At 39.8% G+C, this 16,679-nt stretch overlaps 1 protein-coding gene across 1 annotated transcript in view; it reads left to right on the forward strand.

Annotated features, from left to right (window-relative positions):
• Positions 1-16,679, forward strand: part of LMTK2 (lemur tyrosine kinase 2) — a 36,203-nt gene that overhangs the window by 13,761 nt on the left and 5,763 nt on the right. Inside the window, exons 6-12 of the mRNA XM_015876634.3 lie at positions 349-436; positions 6,872-7,005; positions 9,389-9,473; positions 10,086-10,207; positions 11,609-11,758; positions 12,007-14,917; positions 16,126-16,261. Of these exons, the coding sequence (XP_015732120.2) occupies positions 349-436; positions 6,872-7,005; positions 9,389-9,473; positions 10,086-10,207; positions 11,609-11,758; positions 12,007-14,917; positions 16,126-16,261 (3,626 nt within the window). The remainder of the gene's footprint in view (positions 1-348; positions 437-6,871; positions 7,006-9,388; positions 9,474-10,085; positions 10,208-11,608; positions 11,759-12,006; positions 14,918-16,125; positions 16,262-16,679) is intronic.

Here is a 16,679-nt window from a genome sequence, read left to right on the forward strand (position 1 = left end):
TTAGTTTTTAGACAGGTCAGTTCCTTAAGCATAGTTCATGAACCAGTTACATGCATGAACATTTAGTTTTGGTGTGAGGGAATGATGGGGGTGGGAAGATAGGTATGACTGTGGCAGTGTCGGTTTTGTATTTTGCTATCCTGCAGATTTCAGTTGCTTTCAATGCTATGCTGCCACAGTACAGAGTAGATACAAAGGTACAGAGAATCTCTTTGGATACTTGCACCTTCTGTTCATGCTGCCTCCAATTATGTATTGAATCTTGTAGTTGAGGTTTTAGTGTATTATGTTATACTGAAAACAATGTATACTGTATTCTTTCTGACTTTAACTGCGTTTTCACTCCAGCATTCTTCAGCATCCGAATGTTCTCCAGTGTATTGGGCAATGTGTGGAAGCCATTCCTTATCTCCTAGTCTTTGAGTTCTGTGACTTGGTAAGTGCACTCATACAGAAGGCTGCTGTTGTTTTCCTGTTGTGTAAATGTTATGCTGTGTATTTATTGCCCTTCAGTCATGAAAATATTCTTATTGTTCTGTTACGGAATTTTTTTTGAATAACCAGAATTTCAGAAAACACTTTTTTCCTTCAGGGGCAGATGGCAGAAGTTGGTTTTTCTAAAGCTTCTTTTTATTCGTCCTATAAATTGGAGGTTCTTGTGGAATGTTCTCAGGAAGAAACCAGCTGATGGTTCTTTTCTTTGCTGGTGGGTTTATTAGTGTCTTTTAGTCTATCTATGTCATGTAACAGGGAGCTTGGAGGTGAAGGGAGGTCACAGCACTTTTTATTGCAGTCCAGTGTCATGCACGTGCTCGGTCACATCCTAACTTTACATCCGAAATGTTGTTTGCCATCTGTGAAACCTTAATTTGCCTTAAATATGACTTCTAAGCAAATATTACTTGAAGAAACTGTAAGAATTTCCTTCTTCCTGCCTTTTCCCTCTCCAGAGTGCCCAAATTTTACTTGTACCATGAAGCTGAAATTGGGTGTTGGATTTGATTCCAGAATCTGTAATGAGTGTACTCCAGTGGTTGGAGCTTCCAGTATCATCATATGTTCTTCATGATCCTTTCTGCTACTGTGTTCTTTTAACTTGCATTCTTACTTTCTTGTCCTTTCCTTTTCCTCTTTTACTTCCTTCCCAACATGGAACCTCGTTCTGCTTCCTGAACACCTAAGGAATGCTAAGAGCACACTGAGGGGTGGTCGCATTGCTTTCTGTGCTGCTCTTACTGCTGCAAAGGCCACTGAAGATGGGAAAGGCAATTGCACAAACATCTTGCTCAGCCACGGCATTGCTGGGCATGTGCTGGAATTTGCATGAACTTTGTGATGAAGGGGATGCTGTGTGTGTAGGAACTTAGGGCTGTGCCTGCTATTCACAGAAGCTTCCCAAATTAGAGTTTGGACATAGTGATGGAGCCTTGCTCTGCAGAGACTTGAATTGCTTTATTGTAGCGCAGCACAGTATTAAAAACAAAACAGACAAACCTTTCAGAGCTGCAGGTGGCTGTCTGAAAATAGGCTCAGTAGCTGCTTTTAAGGTCTGTGGTCTAAATATTGAAAGCAAAGTTGAAAAATGTTAAGGCAGAAATGACCTCAGAAGTGCCTGTGTGTATGACTGTGACCTTGAGAAGAGGCTGTATTTATAAAATTCAGCATGGTCCTCCTTCACCTGCTTTGCCACTGCAATTTCTGTTTAAACTCAGACACACCAATAGGGTGCTGGTTGCATCAGGTGTCTCAGGCATTTTAAATCAGTGTGATAAACTTTGAGTTTTCATGAAAAAAACATCCATCTGTGGCTTTAAATAATGGAATTTTACTAGCTGGGTGAACTAATGAGGCACAAGTGCTGATAAAAATCATTCTTGTTTTTTCTTTTCCTATATGGGAGAAACAATGTAAATGATTGATCAAGGTGAGTTGTTCCATGTTTGGTGAAGGCTCAGACCTGTGTGCCTGAGGAAGCAGATAGTGGTGGTTTTTTCAGCCTGCAGGAATGGAATACTTTGTACTGCTTTTAACTCAGCACTCAAGCTGTGGTTTCTTTTCAAAGGACCTTTGAAGAAGAATATGAAGTTTGTTAGTAGATACCCCTAAATATTTAATCAGATTTAACTGCTATTTTAATTATTAGCATGATTTAATCAGATTTTGAATTTGGAGTAACTTGTGAAGATTGCCCTACTTTAAGAATATATTTTAAAAAATCTTGGTTTGCCTGATGATTAGTGCCCAAAATTGTCATGATCCTGCAGAGTAATCTGGGAAGGATTTGGCTTAAGGAGATAAAATAGATTTTCACTTTGACTGGGGGCAGTAAGCCTGACAGCCAGAACAGCAGCTCTAGACATTTGTGTGTAGCTAGATAATGTCAGTGAAATGGAGAATAGGTGTCTTGCTTCTATTCAAAGAGAACCAAAGCTCGTGTTTTAGAGTATTATATGTTGTATGTGACTTCCATACTGAAAGTTTGGCTCACCTGAAGAGTTCAGAGCTGAGTATCTGCTAGAGATCACTGCTTTATTCACTGTATGCACAAATACACTGGACCAGGCAGGCCAGATAGAGCTCGTGTCAAATAGTTGTGTGCAGAGATGGAGGTGAGTGCAGCGTTAACTCAGTTATCACCATGTCACTGACTTCTGTTGTGGTCTTTGTGCCTCTGTGGGAGGGAGCAGCACTGCAGTGATGGAGGGAGGGATGTGCGGGAAGGCAGACAGTACAGTTTGGAATTAAAAGAAGGTTTGGATAGGTAGTTTTCCTTAGTAGACAGTTGTTTGATGATGGTAATTTATTTTCAGTAGGCTAGTACTCTCAAAGCTGCTTTTATTGTTGTGATTAGGATGGCAATTACTTGGATTTTTCAGGGTTTTATTAAGGGATTTTAATAGAGGTGGGAGTTTTTTCTGTACCTTTTTTTCCTTGAAATTGGGCAGTGCAGTGAGTATGGAGGTGCTTCCAAAATGTGCCAGTATGGAGCTGTGCAGTTGGAGGGCAGTAGGAAGGGACGCCATTGAGGATGGCTGAAGGCTCCAGTGTCTGCTGACTGTGTGCTCTTCAATTGTAAGGATGGCAAATGTGGTGCTGTTTTTCTGGTTGCAGTGTAATGCTCTTTGCCTTATGTTACTGATGTATATACAAACAGGAAGAAACTTGTTTTGATCTGTGGTACTTGATGCGATTAAGAAAGAGAAGATGGTTTAGTATAAAGGTAGTGAATATGTTGGCTGGATTGTATAGGAAACTCTTCAGATGTCAAGCTCTTTGAGGTTTTCCCAGCCATGCAGATTTTTCTTTGCAAATTTGTATGCTGAGCAATGAGAAATGTGGATGGTCTGTAGTTCAGAACTGTTTGTAGGGCGTTTTCTTCACGCTCCTTCAGAATCATTGGATATCACAGGATCTCTCCTTTTTGCAGCTTTTCCTGTTTGGATCTGTAGCTTCTGTGGGGCCTTTTGATGTTGGCTGTGCTGCTCAGGTAGCCCTGTTGGATTAAGCAGCTCCCAGGCTCCTTGGCACCACAAGGTGATGAACAGAGGCACTGGAAACTGCAGTGCAGATACCAGAGCTGACTGCCATGGTAGCAGTGCTGAATGTCAGTTGAGCTCAATTACTTGTTTTCTTGGCCATATAAGCTACTCCAGGTATTTCTGTTCCTCAGGACAGCCTGGTTGTATACACAGTAGCTATATTTGCCAGCTTGTAGCATGTTCTGTGCTGTAATCCAAGCTGCTCTGCCCCTCTTGTTCTAAGAGCTGAGCAGGAAGCAAGAGCAGGTAGTTGTGCATGCATGATTGAAAGGTTTAAGTCTTAATTTTTCTTCATATGTATTACAGTTGTTTAAATTTGTTAATTGACCATTATCAAAGGTAGTAACGAGTTCTTCAAAGATCCTGCATTAGTTTACTTAGTGTGTTAGTGATGTCTTAATGGCCAACTATTAAAGGCTGTAGAATGGCGCCAGGTTAAAAATAGTGGTAGCTGGCTTATTAACTTTAATATATTACTTGGTCATGCATGGCCAGCATTCTGTCAGCACAGCAACTCTTCTAATGAATGGACATAATTTATGAGCAAGGGAAAGTTATTCAAATGTGGAAGTAGCATGTATATGCTGAGGCTGATTTGCCTATCAGGTGGTTCTTGGAGAAACATTTTACAATTCCCTGAGCAGATGAGGTCAGCAGGATGCAGGATTTGCCCTGTAGCTGGCTCCAGGGATGCTGTTACTGGGAGGTGCCTGCATGCAGTAGTTTTCTTTCTGATTGGCCTTTCTGATTACTGCCACTTGAAAGTATTGTTTTCAAAAAATAAAGAAATCTTTGCAATGAAAACGTACCCAGAGTTCAACAAATCTGTTTAAGAAGAGGAAAAATAGGGGGTTGATAGATTGTGGCAGCATCAGAAATCGTGTCTGTTGGGTTCAAATACTTCTTGTTCTCAGAACTGCTTAATATTTCTTAAACTTTACATCTTCTTTAAACTTTATGCTTTAACAACTTTTTAAGGGTATAAAGGATGTATACCATACACCACTCTTAAGTATTTTAACAGCGGTCATTACAGGTACGTGTACAATGAAGTACTGTTGGAACAGGGAGGCAGAAGTAATGTTTTTGTTCTCTTAATTACTTGGTGTTATGTGGCTTAGCTGGTAGCTTTCCAGCTTGGTAGGGAGAGCTGTGTGGGCAGAATTTGGCAACTTCTTTACACTTCTCAAACTCTTACTGTCCGTACCTACTGGTTTAAAGAGTCACGTCAGCTGTTTGAGTGTCCTTGTGGACCAAACTGGGACTTGCACAACCCAGAATGCTACTACATAAGAGTGCTGCAGATAAATAGTGCCCCTAGCTTCTAGTGGATGGGGCGGTGGTGGGAATAAGTCTCAGTATGTTGTGGCATTCTTTACAAAGAAGGCTGAACTGATCCTGGCTAGAACTTAGAGGGGATGGAAGGAAAAGTAAAATCTAGTTCTTTATTGATTCCCAAGACAAAAGGGAGGAAGCAGTGGCAGAACAAGTGGAGCCTTCCTTAAGTGTGTTTAGCTGAGCTTTTTATATTTAGGTATCTAAGCAGGGAATTTTGCATAGCTGCGTTTACTAAGACATATAGTCTTTGAAGTTTACTGTATTAAAAACCTCTGTCCAATAAGGTGCTGTTTTGTAATACGAATACTGTTGATGTTTTACTGCTGTATGCTGGTAGGCAGGGAGCTGTAGGATGATTCAGGCTGGAAGGGAACCTCAGGAGATCTCCAGTTCAGCCTCCTGCTCAAAGCAGTATTGCAGACCAGGAGGCACAGGAGCCCTCCTTCCAGCCTGTGCTGCTCCATCTGGGTGGCAGTTCAGCACTTGGAAGTATTCATCAGCATCCCCCAAGTCTGGAGTAAGTGTTGTCTTAAACCAACACCAAGAAGAAATATTATATTTTCACTTCAAATATTGCTATAAATGGGATGGGGAAAACAACCAATATGATTTGGGATGCTAGATTTAATGCAAGTTGCATTTCCTACAAGAATGTGTGTCTGCATGAATTATTTACTAAATAAGGGATGTGCATCTAAAGGCATCCCGGGAACTTAATCCAACCGGGACAACCTGTAAGCAGGCAGTTGCTGTTTTAATGAGTGAGGGCAGTATCCCAGCAGATAGTTTGCCTTTCCTCAGCAGCGTGCTGCCACCTAGGGCTGGCATCGGGTGCGTTGTGCTCCACTGTGCTCTGTTGTGTTCTTTGTGCAGCAGGATAGGGAATCTGTTATGGACACTGCTCCTCTGGGAGTTCTGAGCTCTGCTCAAGCGAGGTAGGAAGGGAGATGTGTGCTTATACATGTTTATATACATAAGTACAGTGATTCTTGCTCTTATTTTCTGAGAAGCACATTTTAGGCGAAGCAGAGACTGCTGCTTTGTCTGTGTGACCTCAAGACCTTCCCTCAGTCACCCTCCAAGGCTGGGGCACTTGTGACTTGTACAGTTAAAGCCCAGTATGTCACACCAATGAGATAAGTTAATGCAATGTGTCATGCAGTTTTCATACAGTTCATTTTCTTCCAAAACAAAACTGCCTTCTGAAGCCATTTGTTAAACTTAAAGGAAGACTACAAATGAATAATAAAAGTACATGATTGGTGCGTTAAAAGCTTAACTGTGAAAACAGTAACAGCGGTGTAAGAAACTTCTTACCCTCCCTAGAGTCACTTACTCTGGTCTTGCTTTTCCCGAGTATGTTTGACAACTTTACATTCAATATATTTCAAAGCTGTTTTCTTTTTTAGTAAAGTATGAAGTGCTTTTGTAGCTTCGTTAATTGTGTAGGTGTTGCTTAGCCCTGCCTAGGCTCAGGGAATGTGCTGCCATCTTCTTGTGCCTCAGTGATGGGAACAGGCTGTATTACTGTGCTCTTTTATCCCTGGAGCCCTGATAAGCCAGCAATGGCTGAAACTGTTGCATCTCCCTCCCATCCCCATGAGTATTCCACTCAACTTTGCTGAATGGGAGCACTTGCAGTTTTGACTTATCCTGTTTAGAAACAGAAACTCATCATATTTTAACTGGAAAGTATTATTGCTTGACAGTTATGTGTTGTTGGTTTTTTGTGGCAGTGTGATCTAGCTGTTAATTACTAAATGATGTGATTTAAAAACCCTTAAAAGGATGTACAGCTTGCCTTGGATACCTCTCAAAGCATCCTGATGGTGATGGGGAACCTGAGATCCTTTATTAAACACAGATCTGTTTATATCCAGTGCTTGCCTTGTTGACTGATAAAGCAAGTGGTGTTGTTAGTTAGATTTTCATTACAGGCTTTTGAGACTGACCCAACACACAGCACTGAGCAGTATTTTCAACTTCTTTTACAGGGTGACCTGAAAACTTATATCTGCAATGAGCAGGACCACGTCAGAGGAGATTCACAAATAATGCTGCTACAGAGAATGGCATGTGAGATTGCTGCTGGACTTGCTGTAATGCATAAGCATAATTTTGTGCATAGGTATGTTTTTTTTATTAGGATATGCTTCAGAATTCGTATGGATATTTTCATTGAAATACACACATGTTCAAGACTGTGCTTTGTCCAAATTTATGTACTGTAAGTCATGGAGATGTGATGCTTACGAAGATGCCTATTGGTGTTGTTTTACGGGTCTTACCTGCCTGTAATCTGCTCACCTGCTTTTTGGCTCTGCAACCCATAGAGTGCAGCTTTCTGCTAAGCCAGTGCAGAAGACACAGTTGTTGGATTCATTTTTAGACAAGTTAATTAAGCTTTGTTTTGGGGGGGTGAGGGGCATATAATTAGCAAAGTAAGCACAAATGTACTTTCATGGCTTATAGCAGTGTGGAACTTTTAGTAGCATATTAGCTTTGGTACTAAACATGGAAGTGGCTGCTTTTCTGATGCAGTAAGGGAGAAACAAATAAAATGAAAAAATCTGAAGCAGGGTATCTCTCACTAAATCCTTGTTCGTGCAGCCTCTCAATCTTCAGAAACAGAGCTGGTCAGAATTGGCATAGACCATAATGAGTGGGAATTTTCATTTCAGTGACTGGGGGGAGAAACCCAGAATTTATTTACTTGTGGTTAAAGATAGTGCAGTTAATATGGAAGCATGATGGTAGTTGTAAGAGGTGAAACTAACTGCTGTGAGTTATGCCAGAGTTTTGTTTATGATTAAAAACACAGGAAGGAACTGGAACACATCCACTCTAGACTTGCAGTGACTCAGTTATTGGAGTAGTTGCTCCCCGGATGTGGCTTACCTGGTGGAACCATTGGTGTCAGCATCACTTCCTGGTGGTGGTTGTTGGGTCAGTTGGTTCTTGGTAGTGGAAATGCAACTTGCATCATCTCTGTAAGCAAGTTAGGACTTGTGCTAGAGCTTGTCAGTGCACTGTGCTGTTCAGGGGAAACTACTAAACTTCATTCTTAAACTGTCGCTCTAAAACAGCAAAACTGAGCATTGTTAAACCTGTTTAATTAACCATTGCAAATGACTTGGAGGTAGTACCAGTTGTGCGTACTGCACTGAGATTGATGGCTGTTTCTGGTACTGCAGCAGTGTGGCTTTGTAGTTATTAAATTCTAACAGGATATTTTCACTGAAATGCACTTAAAGTTGATAAATTATTCTGTGGATCTGCAAAAGTATCAAATTCAAAGCAAATTCAAGCAGCTGAAGATGTATTTCTCTCTTCTTTTCAGATATTTATTTAAGTAGTGTAGAATAAACTGAAAAGCTTTGGGTGTTCTTCAAGCTTACATTTGGGCTTCTGTCCTGTGAAATGTAGTGATTATGGAAGGAAAAAGAATTCCTTATTCCTTTAACTACTTAAAGTAGTTAAAGAAATTAACTTTGGTTTGTGGTTTCCAAACTGTGCACTTCAGAAATGCTTCTTTTATCGCACACAGAAGCAGTGGTGCAGTTCTTCTGGTGCACTTTTAGTTACACTTGCACAAATTTCTGAGTTTGCACAATAGACTGAGGCAGCTTCTTGTCATTGCAGCTGCACTGCTGGCTGTGAGTGGTTGTGATCTGGGTTATGACAGAACTGCAAGTGTGTGTTCAAGATCCTTTTGTTTCCCTTACCAGAGGAACTTTGATTTGACTACCAAAGGAACTTCTATAAAATGCATGACTACTGATAGTCGTTGTCATACACCGTAGTTCTTGTTCAAACGTAATGTATGATCGTTACTTAGAGGAATTTAGCTGTAAGATACCACTAGTTGCTTAGTATCCTGTTGTAAGCTGTATTTGAACCTGGAGTGAGTTGTTGGTAGCCTTTGCTTCTGACATTGACACTGGCAGGCATGAAGTGACGAGTGTGGGTGAAGTGGGGCTGACACATCCGAAGTCATCTGCACTGTAGAATAAGTAGAATGCAATGGTTGAGCATGAATACTTTGCGGCATAGTCTGGATGTTTGGGAGTGTTTTTCACCACCATAGGTGACTGCATTTTGAACTTGGTTTGTAAAGGCCAACATGAGTTCTATCAGGCTTTTAAAATGATAATTTAGTCTCAGTCTGCAGTGGTTTAATCATGCCAATGTTAGAAAGTAAGCTACTATTGATTTGAAGTCACTTTCTAACATTTTAGGCTTTGTACGTAGAAGTAACTGTTATCACATTTAGTTGGGCTCAAACTCAATTTTTAAAGTGAATCTCCCCACCATGGCTGGTTGCTGGGCCAGGGTGTGACCTGCTGCTTGCTATTGTAATGTGCACCTGTGTGTCACTGGATAACTTTTGGAAGATGTTTGTCTCATCTGATACTCAAGTTGTAGCCTGACTCCTGAAAAGCATTACTTTTTTTAACCTGTTGGTCTTACTTTGTGTTGAAGACTCACCATTTATTTGCTTGCTTTTGCAGTGACTTGGCCCTACGAAATTGCTTTCTTACTTCTGATTTAAATGTCAAAGTTGGAGATTATGGTATAGGATTCAGTAGGTTCAAGGTAAGTTGATCTAGTCATGTACCAATTTTCTTAAGGGTTTGGAAGTCTAAGGTCATGATGAGAAAGTTTTAAGGTTGTGATTTGACAGTAAATTTTTCTTTGAATATTGGATATTCGTAGCATAGCTGGGAAGGAACTGTAGCAAACCTCATGCAACAGAATAGATGATCTTTCCAGAAGTGGAGCTTATAGAAGCTGCTTGTTAAGTTGAAATGTATGTGTTTATATGTTATATATGCAATAGGCCTAAAATAGTAATGACAGGTGTTATGCAAAAATTCACTTCGACGTTTTAAGAGAAGAAAATGCCATGACATTTAAAGAAAATGTTTTGAATACTTAAAAATACTGAGAAGGTGAGAAATGAAAAGCATGCATTGACAGGTTTTGAGCAGCAAATCCTAAACAAGAAGTTGACGTTCAGTTTTATTGTGCAGTGAATACTTGTTTTTCTATAGCATTTTCTCTGCTACTTGGGTAGAATGGGATTTATTTCAGTTCTCATTTTACACACAGCAATCACATAAAACCAGGCTAAGGAAAAGTTTGTCCATTTCTGGAAGTAGATTCAATGTTTTTTTCATTTATTTTTTTTTTCCTTCAATAATGTAGGAAGATTATATTGAGACAGATGAGAAGAAACTTGTTCCTCTGCGATGGATTGCACCGGAGTTAGTAACGAGTTTTCAAGACAAACTGCTATCGGCAGAGCAAAATAAATACAGTAACATATGGTATGTAGCACAGCTTAAAATAATATCAGTGTTACATTGTGGAGTAAATTTTCAAAGATTACATGAAGAAATAAATGATACTTACAGTTAAACTGAGTGTTGGCCTGGTGCGCTGCTTTCTAGTTTTATCAGATGTACAGTAGGTTAATCTCTACAGATCTGAAACTGCATCTTGCTTTGGAAAGCATCTTAGAAATGTGCTGTGAGAACAACCAGATTAAGGAACAAACAATAGCAGAAGAAAAAGCATTAATAAAAAGATGCTCTGTTTGTCAAATGTCTTCAAGTGTTCGTGAAGGAAGGAAATAGTGAATAATTTCTCCATTAATATGATAACTGCAGATGATCTAAAACATACCAAAGCTGATCCCATTAGAACTCGGCTAAGTTTAATTAGTGGAAATGTTTCATGCTGTAACGTGTGAGGGTTGCGGTTAACTGCCTCTGTTACCAAAGAGCTGTAGAGGGACTGGAGAAAATCTTGATGAGGATTTATTTTGAAGTCATCGAGTTCCCCTTGAATTCCAAGGAAATTTGAGGGATGGAATTTGGGTCGTAGGCTGCCAGTTCTTGAAAACATTTGTATCTAAGAGTATTAAATAATGAATTGTTTGATTTTTTTAATTTATTTTACAGAATAAGTTATATTTATTCTGTAAACCTGGGCTAACAGAAAGCAAATAGGATGGGTAGAAATTATCTAAGTACCTTTTCTTGCATCCTTCAATCAGAGTTCCTCGGATTGTTCTCTTAATCTAAGCTACCAGCAGCCAGGGCCTTAAGCATTCCAAATTGTAGTACCTTTTATACAGAGCTGCTTTATGTAAGTTGGTACTAGATGACTTCCAGAAACCTCTCCTGAGCTAAGTAGTTCTATGGTAATACATGCAGAGTCAGTTACTTTGCATTTTGAGCAAGAAAAGGTAGTCCAAAGAATTGGGATCAACTTAAATCACTGAAAATATGGTTAATGTTGTATATAGCACCAAGTAAATACTTCCCTGTATCATTCAAAAATACCAATTTAAAGAAAACTGGAACAGATTTGCTTTCTAGTGGTCTAACTTGGAGCTGCAATTTTTGACTAAAGATTTTCCTACTGTTGTACTGACCCTGAGGTTACTTTTTTTAGTATGCCCGAGTTTCTTCCACAGATCGGTCATCTGCAACTTCATGTTTGGTTACCTCAATTGGCATTGCTTTCAAAGAGCTTGGCCCCTAAGGCTTCTAGTATTCCATCAAATGCAATTAGAATGAGTTCATGGATTCTGAAATTCCTGTTGAGCCAATAAGGAAGTGATATTTGGTGGTTCTTGTAAATTGTTTATGAAGTACTTATTTTCTTAGAGCAATTTTAAAACAGTTCTTGGAATGTGATGTCATTCTGCTGTTCTTTTCCAGGTCCCTGGGTGTAACGTTATGGGAGCTGTTTGAGAATGCTGCTCAGCCTTACTCAGACTTCTCCGACAGGGAGGTCTTAACCCACGTCATAAAGGAGAAGCAGGTTAAACTTTTTAAGCCACATCTGGAGCAGCCATACTCTGACAGATGGTAAACTTCAACTTGTTAAATTTACTTTTAAAGCTGGTGAAGATGTTTTTTGTATTACCTATTTCTCTTAAAAGTGTATTGAAGTTATTACAGGTTACTGACAAAGGAACACTAGAGAAAAATGGGAGGAATTGCTGTAGGTTCAACTTTGTCAGTAATATGTCTTACTCTTTAGTTCATTAATTATCTGATTTCTATAAATTGCTTTTTATATGGAAGCTATTGAAACATGTTTCTTCTTTGCATAGGTATGAAGTTCTGCAATTCTGCTGGCTACCTCCAGAGAAGAGACCAACAGCAGAAGAAGTGCATAGGCTTCTAACCTACCTTCGCATGCAAAGCCAAAGGGACTCAGAGATTGATTTTGAACAGCAGTGGAACGCTCTTAAACCAAACACCTCAAACAGAGAAACAAATAATTCTGCATTTCCAATCTTAGATCACTTTGCAGGAGATAGACTTGGCCATGAAATGGAGGAAGTTCTTACTGTAACTGAAACAAGCCAGGGTCTCAGCTTTGAATATATCTGGGAGGCAGCTAAACACGATCACTTTGATGAGTGTGGTCATGTGAATCCCGATGAAGCAATGACATACACAAGTATTTTCTTTCCAGTGGAGGTTTTTGAGAGGTCTCTTTCGGAGCAAGGGCCAGGAGTACAGGATGGAAGTGGTCAGGAAGCATCACTTGCTGTTCCTGGGGTGTTACCTGTGTTTGATGCGCACAAACTTTCAGTTGGAAATGACTACTATATCCAGCTAGAGGAAAAAGGCAGTGGCTGCAGCATGAATTTCGATAACCAATCAGTTGTGCTGACTACAGAAGTTGATCAAGAAGCTGTACAAGAAAAAAGTTCTCATTTCATGGTTCTCAGGGATCTTGATGTTGAAGAATCTAGCACTGATGGGGACTTCTTCCACTACAATACAGATCCCAAGGAGGAATTTTTGCCTGCTACTAGTAGTAGTCCAGAAAGTCCTTTCCAAAGTATATTTAATGACATTGACAGATCAGAAGAATTAACAAATAGGAAAATACTTGGTTTTGCTGAAACAAATGATATTCCTAAAGACTTTAAACCAACTGTTTTAAACTCAAACATGGATGTTACAAATGTCACAGGTTTTGGTGAGAAAGAGCATTCTGGTCATACTTCTGCAAACAAAACAGTTTCCCTGTATGAAAACACCTCTAACCAGTCTGAGCTGGTAACTTTAGAGGAACTTTCTGATAACTTCTTGTTTCTTCAAGAGAAAAACCTATTAACAGGGATAATGTCTAATAAAACCAGCAGTGATCTGGGGCAAAATACAGAAGCTGTTCTAAAAAGTGTATTAGAAGCCTCAAGTAGGAGCTCTGTAGAGCCTGAGCCTGTATTGGCTGAAAACGTGCAGGTCTTTTCTTTAATACATGAAAAACCTGGAACTGTGAAAGATGAAAACTTTAACCCAGTAACAGTGGATAAAGATATGAATTCTTGGTCTCAGACTGCTGTAGAGATAGAGGTTTCCTCTAGTCCACCTGCAGCATATAAGTTGCACGATAAAGATATGAATCTTCCTTATTTGAAGGATGAGGGGAAACTTTCAGATGTGGAAGTCAACCAAGCCTTGTTCTGTAACACTGATACTTTGTTTCAGGAGCTGTCCAATAATGCAAAAAATAATAATGTTGGAATCAATTCATATTACAGCACTGCTGCTGAAGCAGAACAGAGTGATGTACAAATAAAACAGGGAGTATTTTCCGAGTCTGATGAAATAGATGAAATTACTTTTAATAGGGAAAAACATGGTCAAGAAGATACGGAAAGAAACCTGCAGTGTAAGTCTCCTGTATTTAAGAAAGATGAAGATTTGTTAGAGGAAAGACAAGAAACATCAAATAATTGTGAGAACTGTAAGGATGTTCTGGAGGAGGTGACCTTAATTTCTGTTGGTGCTTCAGACTGTGCAAGTCAGGACAGTCTTTTGGAAGATAGCCCATCTCCTAGAGAAACTGCAGAGCAAGTCTTAGAGACGCCTGATTCTTTGGATTCTTTAGATGTGATTGAAGTTTTAGAATCTTTACAGGCTCAAAGTCCTCAAAAACTTTTGCCTCCTGATAAGCCGGCTGACAGCGGCTATGAAACAGAGAATCTGGAGTCTCCAGAATGGACTTCCCATGTTACAGTTGAGGATGCTTCTAGTGGGGATACCGCTCACTGCAGTGCCAGTGAGAGCAGTGTCAACAATCGGCCTTCTAATCCAGTTATAATTGTTTCAGAAGCAGCACCTTGCTTAGATGCAGTAAACAGCAACTTTGAAATAACCCCGCTATCAAATCAAAATTCATACAGAGACTCTGCCTATTTCTCTGATAATGATTCCGAGCCAGATAAAAAAACAGAAGAGACTGTAAATCTATCAAGGGAGACTCTGTGTGGTGCTTCTTCAAATAGAGGAGAGAATAATAGTGAGAAGGATTACTGTTCGGGAGAGAGACTGCAAAAGCATCATCTAAGGAATTATCAGGATACCAGTATTCAGAATACAAAGCCGGATCTGAATCATAAGGTAGAGATGCAAGAGCTGGATGTAGGGGAGCAGGGGTGTCCTGAGGAGTGGACCGAGGCAACTCTGAATTCCCTGGAGATATCAATGGAAGCTAATGTGAGGGATGAAATAAAACTCTCTGAGACTTGCCATAAAAGTGTCTCTTGTGTTGGCACGAACACTTCAGAACTTCTCTCACACAGAGACTTTAAGTCTGTGCATAACATACACAGTTCTTTAGATTTGGATGATAGTGAGAAGCCCTTCTACCATAATGAAGGACAAAAGCTGAAAGAGCCAGATATTGAAGGAAAATACCTCGGCAAGCTTGATGTTTCTGGAATGCTTGATTTAGAAGATGGTGATGATGCAGATGAGGAAGATGAAAACAGTGATTCTGAGGATGACATGAGGACTTTTCATATGCACAGCCTGAGTTCTGACAGTGAGGATGAAAGTGTTCACCAGGTTCCTGAGATTCTTACTGACAAGGACGATGGAAAACATCTGAGAAGTTTACTGAAACTTCCAAAGCCTCTTCATGAAAGGGAACCTGAGCACTGGAAAAACGAGAAGAAGGCTGTAACGTTCTTTGATGATGTCACGGTCTATTTGTTTGATCAGGTATCTCTACTTTCACTGAGGAAGTAAAGGGTTGTTGTAAACACAAAGTGCTGGAATACATCAATAATATTTGTGGACTCGCTGTTACAAGCTGATTTTATGGGATCTTGTTTGTGTTGTTTGTTGTTTTTCCTTTGTGTAAAGAAACTTTTTCTTGGCACGGTGCGGTTTTATGCTGGCAATAGAATGGCTGCAGTGACTTAAAATGCAGGTTTGCTTTGCACAGGGTTGCTTGCTAGACGAGTTTGAGGACTTAGGATTAAAGTTTGTACATGTTTATTATACAGGTAGAACCACTGAATCTTGCATTAATTGGCACTAAACAATTTACCTTAAACTATAATCAAAATGTAAGAGAAGTAGTTAGATGACAATACTACTTATTATCACTACAGTGTTACTCAGATTCAGTAAAATGATACTGATCTGCTTATATAGACCAAGGTTAGATATGTTTCCTACTTGCTCTATCAATTTGTAAAGGTGTGCAGTTGCTACAGTGTTAAAATACAATCCCTTTGAATCAGTTTCCACCATTGTAGTGAGTCTGAAAGGACGGTCATGTCATGTTGTTAGGTCTGGAAATGCTTGTGATGATGTAAGTAGTAGGAGTTGTCTGCAGTAGAAAACATAAGTGGTACACTGTCTTCTGTAGAACCGCAATCCTGCTGTCAGAGGGGAAGATAAAAATAAGATGTATTCAACTGCTCAGTTGTTTAACTATGGAGTTTCACAGGAATTTCTAACATGTTGGCTGCTTCGTGTACCAGTCATGCAGCGTTAGTCTCTTCATCCTGAATTATAACTAGGGAGTGAAAAAATGAACAAGGAAGTCAATAAAGTGCTGGGGGACAGGACTGTGGGCTTCTTTAAAACCAAACCGATAACCTGCCTGTGCATGGCTGAAAAGGGGACCGTATCCGTTCAATGGGAGATGAAATGATTTAATGATAAATGACGTCAAAATAGTCACCTCTGCATGCATTTTAGCATTGAGCTGATAGAGCTTGTTTAGAAAATGGATGTATATTTACATGCTTAAAGTACAACTCAAAGAGTTCTGTTGCATGAATATAACTAAGAGCTTGCAGACCGTTTTATTCCATAGTAGATTTGATAGGGAAAATGAGAACTTTTGGAAAGCTGGCATCTAACTGCATGGATACATTACATCTACAAAAGGGTTAAACCTGTTTTGTTTGCATTAGGAAACACCAACTAAGGAATTGGGAAACCGTGTGGCAGACTTGAATGGCGAAGGCTCTCACAGCACTCCTGCTCCATCCTCGGGTTTTAGTTACTTCAACAGATTTACGAATTCAGAAAGCTCAACAGACGAAGAAGGTACTTGGCAGTATTTATATGCAGCACGGGTTGACAGTGTTATGTATAGTTTTTAATGAACTGTCACTTAAAATCTGCAGTTTGATAAGTAAACCATACTGTGCTAGCTTCAATTTCACATCTGAAGCAAATACTTGAGCTGGACTTAGACACCAATGTTATTGCTTACTAGGGCTTGGGAGTTAATACTGCTTGTCTCTTGATGTGTCTCGAGGGGCATCCAAACTGTGGATAAGAAGCTGGATGTTTTCAGAATGTAGGTATGAATGCAAGATTTGAGCCTCAGGGTTCTGAAGCTGAGTTTTGTATCTGGGGAGGTGCTACACACCTCTTCCAAATGCAGTATGTTTATGACGGTCAGTGTGCTCTTCCTGACCTTTTTTCTCTCCAGTCTCCATCCTTGGAGTGTACACATGCT

This window comes from Coturnix japonica, chromosome 13, assembly GCF_054131305.1.
Source record: "Coturnix japonica strain WE chromosome 13, WE-NBRP24, whole genome shotgun sequence".
Lineage (NCBI taxonomy): Eukaryota > Metazoa > Chordata > Aves > Galliformes > Phasianidae > Coturnix > Coturnix japonica.